At 48.1% G+C, this 12,298-nt stretch overlaps 2 protein-coding genes across 3 annotated transcripts in view; both read right to left on the bottom strand.

Moving 5' to 3' along the window:
- Nucleotides 1–12,298, bottom strand: part of LOC149352873 (glyoxylate reductase/hydroxypyruvate reductase-like) — a 106,308-nt gene that overhangs the window by 20,023 nt on the left and 73,987 nt on the right. For both annotated transcript variants that reach the window (XM_089582086.1, XM_089582087.1), the window contains exons 2-4: nt 6,812–7,114; nt 3,076–3,206; nt 1,611–1,683 (exon numbers count right to left, since the gene is read on the bottom strand). In XM_089582086.1, coding sequence (XP_089438212.1) covers nt 1,611–1,683; nt 3,076–3,206; nt 6,812–6,891 — 284 coding nt within the window. In that variant the 5' untranslated portion in view covers nt 6,892–7,114. The remainder of the gene's footprint in view (nt 1–1,610; nt 1,684–3,075; nt 3,207–6,811; nt 7,115–12,298) is intronic.
- LOC149352874 (uncharacterized) lies at nt 8,678–9,619 on the bottom strand. The gene has a single exon (XM_089582088.1). The coding sequence runs from the start codon at nt 9,565–9,567 to the stop codon at nt 8,806–8,808; it is 762 nt and encodes a 253-aa protein (XP_089438214.1). The 5' UTR covers nt 9,568–9,619; the 3' UTR covers nt 8,678–8,805.

Genomic DNA, 12,298 nt, shown 5'->3' on the forward strand with positions numbered 1-12,298 from the left:
TCATGCTAGAGACAAAGTATATGTCGAGGCTTAATAAATTAATAATAAAATGAGCCTCTCCCGCACCACTAATGTGTCGCGGGTTCAAGCCAATCAAAATAAATGAATTGGCCCGTAGGCAATTGTAATTTCACCACCCGTAGGTGGAAAGAAATCAATAAGGGAGTACTACTATAGCGACCCACAGCCGGGTGAGCGGGCCCGGCGAGACTCCCCTGATCTCCCTTGGGAAGTAGCGGAAGGGAGGGCTAGAGACATTGAATAGGTTGGGGCAACCGAAAAGGAAATAAAAATAATAGGCCCCTGCCTGCACCGTTTACACACAACAGGCTTAACCCAATTGAAAAATAAAAGAGGAGGCCCGTAGGCAAGTTGTAATTTGACCACCCGTGGGTGGAAAAATAAAATAATAGGGAAAATGCTACATTAGCGACCCACAGCCGAGAGAGCGGGCCCGGGGAGGCTCCCCTGACCTCCCCTGGGAAGTAGCGGAAAGGGAAATGGGACGTGGGAAGGGAATGGGGACAGCGAGTTTTTTGCTCTGATCCTTCAATTATCTCGACTCCATTACTGGCCCGCCTGGCCAGGGCAGGGAGAGCATCGAGATTGCCCAATGGTGCGGCCCCACTCACGGGATGCCCGAGGGCTAGAGACAGACATCGTACGGGTATATTTATTTATTTTATTTATTTAACAATACTGTCAACCCTCGTGTGAGGGTCCTTACAGAGAGGGTATAAAAATTTCATAGAAAAACAGCACTATTCACAAGCATTGAATACATCAGCATGACACGGTACATCATTCAGTCAAGCATCAAATGGCACTTTCAAGCAGGTGGTTATCCAGAGATCGTTCGAATGCATGCACATCACTCTGTTCCACAACACTCATTGGCAAATCATTCCACATTTCAACTGGATGAGGGAAGAAGGAATGTTTGAAAGTTTCACTACGGGCGCTGTAAGGCTGAATTATCCGACCATGATTTGTTCTAGAACTGCGTTTGCCTGGTGCTTGTATGTATGTTTCCTTCTGAATATTTATCTGTCCTTGGAGCATCTGGAACAATAACTTCAGCCGATTTTTTTGTCGTCGTGTTTCTAATAAATCCAGGTTAACGGAAGAGAGCATATCTGCAACTGAGTCTGTCCTTCGATATCGGCAGCAAATAAAGCGTACTGCGTACCTCTGAACTCTTTCTAATTGTTTCTTTAAATAATTCTGTTTAGGACTCCATACTACTGACGCATACTCAAGGACTGGCCTCACAAAAGCTTTATATGCAATTAGTCTTACATCCCGTGTAGCATGCTCCAATTTTTTTCTCAGAAAATATAACTTCTGGTATGCTTTAGAACAAACCTCTTGAAGGAAACAGTTCTATGAAGGAAACAGTTCAGCACTTCTAAGCGCCGCCAAGAAATTGCTCGAGAAACTTCCACTCGCCATTTGCAAACATTTCCGTGGGGAGACAGTGAACATGCTCATTTTAAAACTTTACCGGTTTTGTTTGCCAAGACCACAAGCACGTGTGCTCGAAAATGTAGACGAAAACATTGAGCTGAGATTGACGCTCCTTCGGGTGCGCGAGGACACGGGGGACTTACCGTTTGCGGCACTCGTCCAAGTCGATGTTGCCGTAGTGAACCGACATTGTGGACACCACTCGCAGGCGGGGACCTGTGTCGCAAGACGGCCACTTGAAGAAACCATGCGCATATATTCGGGACAAGCCATTCAGTGCCCAGGCAGCGCTGAAGCGAGCGCCATGCGTGACGGGAGGGAACAAACAGCCGCGTGTGTACGTCATATGGCGTTATGAAGCGAAGCGAGGGTATTGGTCGCCACCAAATCTTTCGATGTGCTCACGCAACGCGCAATAGTAAAACCGCTTGAGTGTCCGCAGTGTATGTACTAACAGCTGTCGCTGGAGCTCGCGTTACAATGTGGTTACTGGGCCGTGAGTTGAGTTTTCGCTTTCGTGCATGTAATTATGCAAATAAATACACACGCGAATACTTTGCGATCGGAAGCGGTATTATAAGAAACATGCCAGCACAAATACCCGACGAATTTTGAGATCATGAAATCTCTCTTTCTGGCACTCTTTGGACTTTGATGTCCTTGCGCCAACAAATACTGCAATGAACTGATGAATGAATGGACGGGTAACAGCGTCGCCACTCAGTGCGAGATTGCGTGCGCAGCCCAGTTTTTCAAAATCTAAGCGTGTAAAGAGGCACAGTGATACACAGGACCACATAAATTGTCCATCTCAACGAAAACAGCGCAGACTTCACGAATGACGCAGAAAGGGCAGACGAGACGCAGGCGCTTACTAGCAACTAACAGTTGTCATAGTATATAAGTGAATTGCGCAACAACTTAGACAGGACACAGAAAGAAACACATACAACAGTTCACAAGCGCAAGTTCACATGCGCTCATGGACTGTTGTGTGTGTTTCTTTCTGTGTCCTGTCTAAGTTGTTGCGCAATTCACTTATATACTATGCAGAACCAACTAGCCCGACAACATGCTCTTCCTAACAGTTGTTAGTCAGCGCCTGTGTCTCGTTTTCCCTTTCTGCTTCCTTTCTGAAGTCTGCGCTGTTTTCATTGCGATGGACAACCAATTAGACCATGATGTGTTTGTCAGGTTCACTGAGATTGTATTCGTTATCAGTACAGCCCTTGTCACTCCTTTCTATCAACAGCCAGCCTCTTTTGAGCGATAAGGTTTTCAAACCGCAGTTCAAGCTTTACCTTCAGTGATTGCACAATTTGGGTAATTTGGATTGGGACAATGCAAATGTGGGACAATCTGGATTGCACTTCCATTCTATCTGACTAAAGTAAAATAGAAATTTAGGCTAATTGACATTGACCGTACATGCTTTGAGCGCAAAAAGACAATCACCGCTGCAAGGAAGACAACGCAGGCGCTACAGGCGACCACACAGTAGCCCCTACGTGGCGGTCTGCCCGCTGTCCTTGTGTTTTTGCGCCCAGAGTATGTATACGTACTATCTGCCTCAGTCACTTACGCTGACTGCCATTCCTGCTTCCTTACCGACCATGTCGAGCGTCTTCGCGTTGATCTGCTCGTAGTGCTGGATGAAGAGCGCGTCCATTCCGTGCACATACTTGGGCCACATCTCCAGCCAGTTGAGCGGTGTGCAGGACACGCTTGTCACAACGCACCTGCGCCAAGAGAGAGGGGCGCTTCGCGAACGCGCGACACGAACACGCAGTACATGCGCACAACATGAACTTGGTAGCGTGATGCCGACAGCACCGGTTGTCGGTTCGTAATTCTGTTGTCGAATTCATGTGATTGCTAACGCGTCCCTTCCGGTTCCACTCGCTCACTCTCAGCAAGAGCTTGCAACAGCAGATGCGTGCTACTATAAGCGTAGATGACACGAAGTACGTGTTTAATGGGCCAGAAACTAAGCTTCGCGCCATTCTGTCCCCGTCTTGCTCACGCGCTTGGTCAGGGTTCATGTAAACGTGCACCGATCAGAGTCCAGATAGCCCTGCCCACCTCATCGTGTGACGAAATATGCCTACCCGGTTCGACTTGGATAAATGCGCATCTGGCCACTCCTCCAACTTCATGGTCCGTAGTAAAGTGATATGATGGAGATGTTTCAGAGACAGGTTTAACTTATCTAGGACCTTCGTAAAGGGCAACAAAGCCTTTAAGGGAGAGTTGGATGCGTATTTGTTTTACAAGAAAGGCAACTTTTAAGGGTGGGCCTGGTGACGTTCAACTTCGGTTCAACTAGTTCTGGAGTGTATAAATTCGAGCAGTAGCTGAGGATCACTCAGTGAAAAGAAAGAAATAAAGACTTTAGTTCACCTATTTGCGTATTATTTGAGCTCGTACTGAATGAATATTTTTTGTTATAAAACCAAAGCAGAATTTGCGCAACATCTGCAGTCACAGTTGCCGTTGCGATAAGCTCTCCTGTTCGCTAAGAAGTTTGCCTACTTGTCGCAGCACTCTCGAAGGCAAAAGTTTATTTTCGGCACAGTAAACATAGAAGTGGAAGCCAGTATATAAATGCGTACTTCCATTTTCACTTGGCATTGTCTGGTTAGTGGTAGGTGAAGGAGCATGCTTTAGAACTGAGCCTATTTCCAGAATTCTGAACGTTGTTCGTCCCATGCGCATGTCATACGGGGAATTTTCACAAGAAAAACAATTCCCTGCTTGTTATGCGCATCTTCAGTACGCAAGCGTTAGCTAGAAAAAGACATCTGCCTTTAACTTCAATAGATATGCTGTACATTATTTGCATTCATAGAAAAGAAGGAAAAAAATATCCAGAGAGAATTAGAGAAGCGAGGAACAGACAGAGGTCCATTTATGCGCAATAAACAGAAAAAAAAACATTGGTTGGTAGATGACACTACTGCCTTTTGTTTTTGTTCATAACTAGGCGTTGAACTTTCCAGTTTGTATTTTTGGTGGAAATTTGGCGGACGTTTTTCGATGTTTATTTCAAAACTCAGTTTTCTGTTTTTTTTTTTGGTGAGTATCATTTGCCCTGGAAGAATTCCAGTTTTTTTTTCGGCGGCATATTCGCCACTCCAGAAATTGTTTATCTTTTCTTGCTTTTAGTAAGAGCAGCTTAAGTGTAAGCAAGTAATGCACGAATGGTCATGTAACGGTATGCCGATTCTGCGTATCAAAAGGTTTCAAAAGGTGAGTCGTGTTGCATAAACGATCATGGCGAGCGATATCTATAGAGTAAGTAGTAGCAATAAGAAATACTATCGCCACACACACAAAAAAAGTAACAGCGTGGTAGTTAAGTAATGGGACCACAATACAAAAACGTAAACGGAAGAGTGTTGCTAACGAGGCAAAAAAAAAAAGAATATAATCCAGAGAATCAGGGGAGCAATGCACATATAACCTGCCTCGCTTAGTTCACTTTGGAATAATTTTAGCTGGTTGGGATAAATGCAAGTGTATTTTGTTGCTTACGACACACTGCCCACTCCTTCATTCACAGAACCAACTGTGAAGGCAGCAAACGCTTCGGAAGAATAGTTTCGGATTGGAAAGAAAAAAAAAGTGACCATGGTCAAAAGCCAGAAGCAGCCAGAAAGCGTCCAATCACGTAGTTCACGTGATGACGGCAGCAATGAAAGTGCCTATGAACCGTCGCGGAAGCCAGGACATGAGACTTTTTCGCGGCACTTGCGCGTGGTTTCGAGTTGATGGCGGCCTGTTACGGGTACAAACGTTGTCAGCGTTCTTACATGCCGTGCGAAAACTCCTCGACCGAGTAACGGCTGCGATAAGGTGATGTCAGTCTGTGAGCAGAAAGGGCAGCACTATAAGACGAAGCCTGGCGAGGTAGTGGAGCGCTTCGGTCGGCACCCGACGTTTGCTTAAAGTAGCGGGACAATGCTTCAAAACGAACAACTATCCCGTTGTCTCACAACGCTCCTGGTTTCCGAACTTAGTTAAATTCTCTCTTGTGGCCGTTTGTAACTTGTCCTCAGTAGCCAGCAGGCTGTGGATTACATCTCAAGCATTCTAACTTTTTTTGCTTAAAACCAAATTTCAGAAAATGAGTTCGGCGTATACGTTTATCACTTTTTTGGGGTTTAAACCAGAAACTTCAACCCCTTTTCATTACGTATTATTGACAACGTACATGTAGTCAGCTTCCCTGCTGTAAGTAGTAAGCTAGCAATCGATGATAAAAAAACACAGGAAGCGGTAGAACGCAAGCATCTAATTTTTTATGCGCACAAGACGCCGTTCTTAGTCTAGCGCCGCTGACTGGAACACAGTGTTACTCCACTTTCATAATTTAAAAATTTTAAACATTCAGCGTTCCCGAACGGCACACTGACTCTAAACTTTTTTTTTTCTTTTTGGCCCGTTCGCAACCAGTATGGCAGACGAAACGCAAGTATTTTTTTATTCACTGAATCCTCTTCACCAACGCCATATGTCATGAACTTGACATGACCAGTAACTATGTACACGGCGCTCTTTAGCCGTAGATGCTCTTGTGCCTTTAAAATATGTTATCTTCATACTCCCAAAATCCTTTTCGGCCTCAAGCCAGACACTATAGCCTTATTTAAGTGTGTTAAAAACAGTATATTATGTGATCAACAATAAGGACTCCAATCCAATCTAAAACTCTGATGTGCCTAGCATCAAATCTGTTCGTGAACACATATAACATGTCAATTGAATCTGTAATCACCTTACGCCCTGTTACCTATAATGCAGAGGACTGCGCTCTGTCATCAAAATTGTTACATTCACATGCAAATGGTCTTCAGTGCTGCGCACACCGAAAGCCTCCTTGAGTTCCCCTGGGCACGTAGCACTTGTTTGTTTCTAGTAAACAATTTTGTGTGCATGGTGCACGCGTGACTTTTGCTTGAGTATGCATAAATTCATGTTTTATAATCCATATGCATAGGCTGTCCGGCTCATTTCGAGGCAAAGATCTCCACTCTTCTTTAAAGAGTGCCTCTTTGTCCGGCGATGAAGAGCGAGGTGCCTTATGAAGGTTAACGCGACCATTTTCACGCTCCTGATAAATGTGCAGGAGCGGGTCGCAGGATACACACTATACAGTAGCATCGAGGTTGCTGGCTTGCTTTCGGTAGATTTTTCACGGTTTTCGAGTTTTGCTCGCGTACAGGAGACCAGGAGAATGAAAAGACCTATGCGGAACACTGCTGCGACGCCTTCATTATTAATGCCAATTCTTTGTGCGGTTGCCTCCTAGTAAAGTGAATGTGTGCGCGATGTTGGGGCTTACTTCGTCTCCAGCATCTCTATGGCCTTGGGTGGTATGTCGGTCCTGCTCACGAAGACCTTGAACGTGCCGGACGCAGCCATGTGTCCCAGGCTTCAGCAGCGTCAGGTCCTCGAGGCCGTCGCCTGGTGTCAGCTCCAAGTAGTCGCGCTGCGCGTAGGCTATGTCCAGCGGCGTATTCCCATCGTTGCTTAGATTTGCTACCGCTTTGTTCAAGAACGGTGGCCTGGAATGGGCGCCATTGTCGGCCGCACGGGCTTCCACTGGCAATGCTGCTTGCCACGTCGGAGCTGGCGTGCACTCACCCTGTGCGTAACCGATATACTTTCGGATATTTTAATAAAACTTAAAACATAAAACAAGCTTTGCAACTACACCAAAACTAAACATACATGTCAAAAACCCTGGATATAAGGTCTCTCGTAACGCCAACTGTTTTATGATGATTTCTTCTTTTAGTTTTCTCACGTGCACTGAGAGAAGCGTGGACGGCAAAAGCAAACCGAGCAGATTAACACGCGTTGCAAAAACCTAGTCAGTGTGCTGCTCACGGCTTTACATCGCACACACCACCTCGACGTATTGCTTAACTAAATTTAGCAGTCGCCGCGGTGGCTAGCTACGTGGTTATGGCGCTCGGCTGCTGACCCGACAGACGCGGGTCCGATCCCCGCCGCGGCAGCCGAATTTCGATGGAGGCGTAATTCTAGAGGGCCGTGTATTGCGCGATGTCTGTGCGCGTTAACGAACCATAGGTGGTCGAAATTTTCGGAGTCCTTCACAACTGCGTCTCTCATAGCCTGAGTCGATTTAGAACGTTAAACCCCTATAGACCGTAGAAATAAAATTTTGTTTAATTTTTTCGATCCCTCTGCCTACGCTACAGCAAAATTATTGTTGTACGGTCGTCAATAATGCAAGGAACTCGTACTGCAGTTAATGGGACCCTTGTCCCATTGACTGCAGTATGAGAAGCAATTTACTGAAACTTTTGCGCCTGTAGCAATTCGCATTGCTTTGCCAACTAGAAACGTGCCAAATGCACCCTCAAGTCAATGGTATACAAGAAAGAATGCGCTTTTGTTCACGCGATTGCTGTGAGCTCTTTGCTTTGGTCTCAGGGGGCCGCGCAGCTAGTGCGCACTCTCACGCCCTGCCTCTGTCGCTATAGCTCAAGATTCGGATATTATAGACGATTGCTCCGCTTGGAGTTTCAGCCTTTATTCTGGACACGTCCGAAGTTATCATGACGGGAAGGAGAAGCTCAGCTTCGTAAATAAGTGTACGGATCTAATGACCGTGCTACTTAAGCAGGTTACTACGAAATCTCCATTTTCTTATTCTTGATCGTGCTACGATTTGTTAGTTCATTTCTCTACGCCATAAACGCCCCAAGTGGTCCCACATTAAAAATGCCATAAAATCTTCCACGGAGGCACGACGCGCTGTAGAGCACATAGGCAGTGTTAATTGTACAGAACTATCAAAATTAATAAAACAAAATGGCTGATGAAAAATTCGAGAAATACGAGTGAAAGGGATGTTTTCCCACTTATATGGCGTACAGAGTTTCTAAAATTCTGATGAGAGCAATTAAAACACATAAATATGAAGAAAGGAACACAGTTTCAGAGCTAGCTATAATGCCATTTATTAGCATTAAAAGATCATCACCATCGAATTTTAGTCTTGTTTCAAAAGCACCACGGCAAGCTCCGACGTGGCATACGATTTCCTCGCGGCAACTCGCTTCAGCACTGTTACATCAGCGTATTTGTCACACGTCTGCCCGCGGGGTGCTTCAAATACCGGTGCCCGTTCTTCGCTGGCGGGCTTCCTGGCGAGATTTTGAATTTGGAGCATTTCAAATAGATTTTTTTTAGCACAAAGAGTCCACTCTGGTTCCGGAGTCCTTCCTTGGTTTTCGAGGAAACCTGTGCTTGTCCAGATTTTTTTTCTCCCCTGCAGCTCACCGTCCGATGATGCTTAATCTTCTGCTACTCCTTGGTGGCCCCGCGCTTCCTCCGGCTGCCATGGCGAGACCTTGAACGCCGGCCTTTCTTGCGGCTCTTCTTCGCGGCATCGCTGTCCGAAGACACGCCCGTTGAGCGGTGATGGTGCCTCCCTCTGCGCTTCCGGCCGGCGCTGCGCTTGGAAGACTTCGATCCAGAACGGCCACGCTTCTTGGCAGCTGTCTTGCCCGAGGCGCTGTGGCTGGAGGACCCGGCCCGGGTCCGGCGACGGGATCGGGAGTGGCGCCGACCACCCCCGCTACTTTGCGACCGGTGATGCCTGCTGCGGTGGCCACCTCCGGAACTACGAGATTTGATCTTCGACCGGCGGTGGCTCGTAGGTGTGCATGGACCGGCGTCGGTGGTGGCCGATATCTCGCCTGTAAACGTGCTAGGGACATCAGCCACCGTTTTGGCAGGGAGGCTCTTGGCGGCGGCATTCATCTCCTGCAATGGTGACTTGCCTGAGTAGCGAGCAGTAACTTTCGGTACGTCATCTTTTGGCGCCACGGGTTTCTTCGGTGCATGGAGTTCAGGCGACCGGCGGTTGGCGCCTGGCTTCTCGGGCGATGATAATACAGTGTCCGCGGGCACCACTGCCTTCTGCCGGCTTCGCCTAGGCTTAGGCTCGCCGGGGTTTGCTTTCTTCGGAGTTCGTTTGGGCTTCGGCTCGTCGGTGTTGCTTCTCTTAGGGGTCGACAATCGCTTCGGAGCTTTCCTGGAACTCCTGGACTTGTCGCTCTCCATATTCGTTCAGGTGAGCCTCCGCGGACAGCTCGGGTGGCTCCTGGTGCGATGATTTCGGCGGTTGCCGTCGAATCCTCAGGCAAACCAGGAGCTCGACTCAGCCTCGGGAGGTGCGGAAAGCGACTCTGCCGACTTGGCCTTCGCCCAGCGGGGCAAGACGCTGGGGAACCGGCCTCGACCGGCAAAGCCCTCCGAGGACGACCGTTGCTGCGCGGGGCGAACCAAGGGCGCGAGTGCGCGTGGCACAGGAGCGCGGTTGCCTCCTCTTCCTTGTCTTCCCCTGCCCTGCGATTGTAGCACGTGCCCACATTGAATGGCCGAAAAGTCAAAGAGCTGAAATCACTCTATATAAAGAACTTTCCGAATCAGGAAAATGAACGAAAGAACATTGAAACAGTTAAGGCAGGTGACAAAGCATGCACTTCCACTCTCACGAGAGAGAAAATATTCGCAAGAAAATGACATCGATTCCCCATTTCTTCACTCCTTTTTCGCCAAAAGAAGGTAAACAAATGCATTGTGCTAATAACACCGTGCTTCCTTCATAAATATTCCACTTTCCAGCCACAACTCCGGACTATGAGCTGAACTGCCGCAAAGGGAGACAGAAAACACTAAAATCGGCCTGTATCGATAGATGACTGCGTTTTAAAGACAAAGAGGATAGTGTCACTGAAAGCGGAGCTTTTATAAGCAATAAAAGCGAGAAAAAAAGTGAACTACAGGTATCGCCGTGACCAGTCGCTTTCTCAAGTGAAATATTGAAACACATAACAGTCTTTCTCTGAAGCAAGCTTGTACCACCATTCACTTACACCAGTGATCGCCGAGTCATTTTCGGGATTGACCCTACCAGTTTAGCTGAAGACGCGGGAAAATTTCGGAACTTAATTTTGACAGCAATAAATACGCCTCTTCTTGTCCAACAAACAACAATAGAGCCACAAAAAGCCAGAGAGTCGAACTTTACGGAGAACAAAAATTGAGTTTTCTAGTGTCCATTGAACTACGGTGAGACCCATTCGCATGCTCCAAGCCAGGCTTGCCCGGCTTCAATCCAATCGTCGCATGCTGAAACGTCAGTGCGTGATCCTATTTTGGACTGCGCTCTCTACCAACCTTGCTGGCGTGTCCAGAACGCGCACACTTCAAAGATCGAGCATAAGTAGAAGCACTAGCCTAAGGTGATGAAAGATGAGCTGGAGAGTCACTCCCAACGTCTAATCCAAAGCCAGGGATGAACGAACATGGAGGAAGATAGCCACTTTCTCAGGGCAGTGAAACAACTTCCCAAGGATGTTTGCAGGCTGTACCGCATCCGTCCTACCACTCTACATACGGAAGTTCATCATGAATCAACCATCTCATACACGAGCCTCATAACGAAATCAAATTGTGAACTAGCCGCCCATACTAAGACTGCCGCCTATTTTGTGAAATATATAAATGCCGTATCATCATCAGTGCTCGAAACAAAAGTACAGATGTTCAAGGCGAGTGATTCTGCAGAAAAGCGTTAGCATTAGGCATTTCTTTTTAAGTCCCCTTACATGTATTTGTGTTCTCTTTGTGCAGCGAGGGAGAGCGAGGGAACACTGGTTGTGCACGAGAGAGAGGGAAAGGAATTTTAATGAGAGGAAAAGGTGGAGAGGTCGGCAACATGGCCCTGGGCTGCTACTCCACACAGGTGAAAGGGAAGGGGAAGTAAGGGAAACGGGGGGTGAAGGTTGATGATGGCATAATACGACGAGTTTCATTGGTGACACACACCGCAGCCGTGGCCTCGTGGCAGAGCGCCCGCCTCGGCTTCGGGAGGTGGTGGGTTCGACTCCCGCCTCCGGCCGGGTACCCACCGGTTTTCTCAAAATGGGTACAAGCTATGGCCCGGCCTGGTGCTCGGCTTCCTAGGGCTGCATTGCTTGGGAAAGGAGCCTGCGCTTTCAAATCCCGTCACTGTGGGCAAAGAGTCGTGTGGAAAAAAAAAAAAGGGCCACAAATTGGGCTTATGCCGCACGAGGCGGACTTATGGTTGCTTGGCGGGGGAACTTATCACTCATCCGTCAAGGCAACTGTTTGGTCTAAGACCCTTTTCCCAAGCATTTGACCCTAGAAGAGCCGAGCACCAGGCCAGGGGAAATCTTGTACCCATTAAAGAAACCGGTGGGTACCCGGCGGCACTGGGGATAAACCCAGCACCTCCCGAATGCGAGGCGGATGCTCTACCACAAGGCCACGCTTCGGTTAAGAAGTTTTCGGCCTGCCAAAACAGCCTCCCCCGGCCATACACAGACTAGGCCAGGACCAGACCACTTCCCAAGTGCCAGTCTCTTGCACAAAGTGCTTGGTGCGCCCCCTCACCAGAGACTGCTCTTGTACCAATTTAGGTTTGGTCGTCCTCGGGCTCGAAAGCCCTCCCATCGAGCGTGGCGGACTGACGAACTACTGCCACCCCGATGGTCGTGTGTGGGTCCAACCCACGAACTTCGGAAAGGCGGAGTCGTTACGCCCCGTGGTGCACCTCTGTGATGTGCACCCCTGCCAGACGCCGAAGCGCCCTCGACTTCGGGTAATCCCTTCGCGCCGCACTGCAAGCGGGAGCCCGATTCTACCAACTTTTATTAAGCGTCTTGGATTTGACACCGGTCCTGCAAGCAGGACCTACCGCCTACGTACCCGCAGTGCGAGTGTGGGCTTCATCCCACACCCGTACGGTCTCACGACGGTACTACTC

The sequence above is a fragment of the Amblyomma mixtum genome, chromosome 3 (genome assembly GCF_055824585.1).
Source record: "Amblyomma mixtum isolate Tamu chromosome 3, ASM5582458v1, whole genome shotgun sequence".
In the NCBI taxonomy this organism is placed as follows: Eukaryota; Metazoa; Arthropoda; class Arachnida; order Ixodida; family Ixodidae; genus Amblyomma; species Amblyomma mixtum.

Excerpts from the sequence above, each read along its gene's own strand:
- LOC149352874 (XM_089582088.1), bottom strand. The coding sequence starts at position 9,567 with ATGGAGAGCGACAAGTCCAGGAGTTCCAGGAAAGCTCCGAAGCGATTG.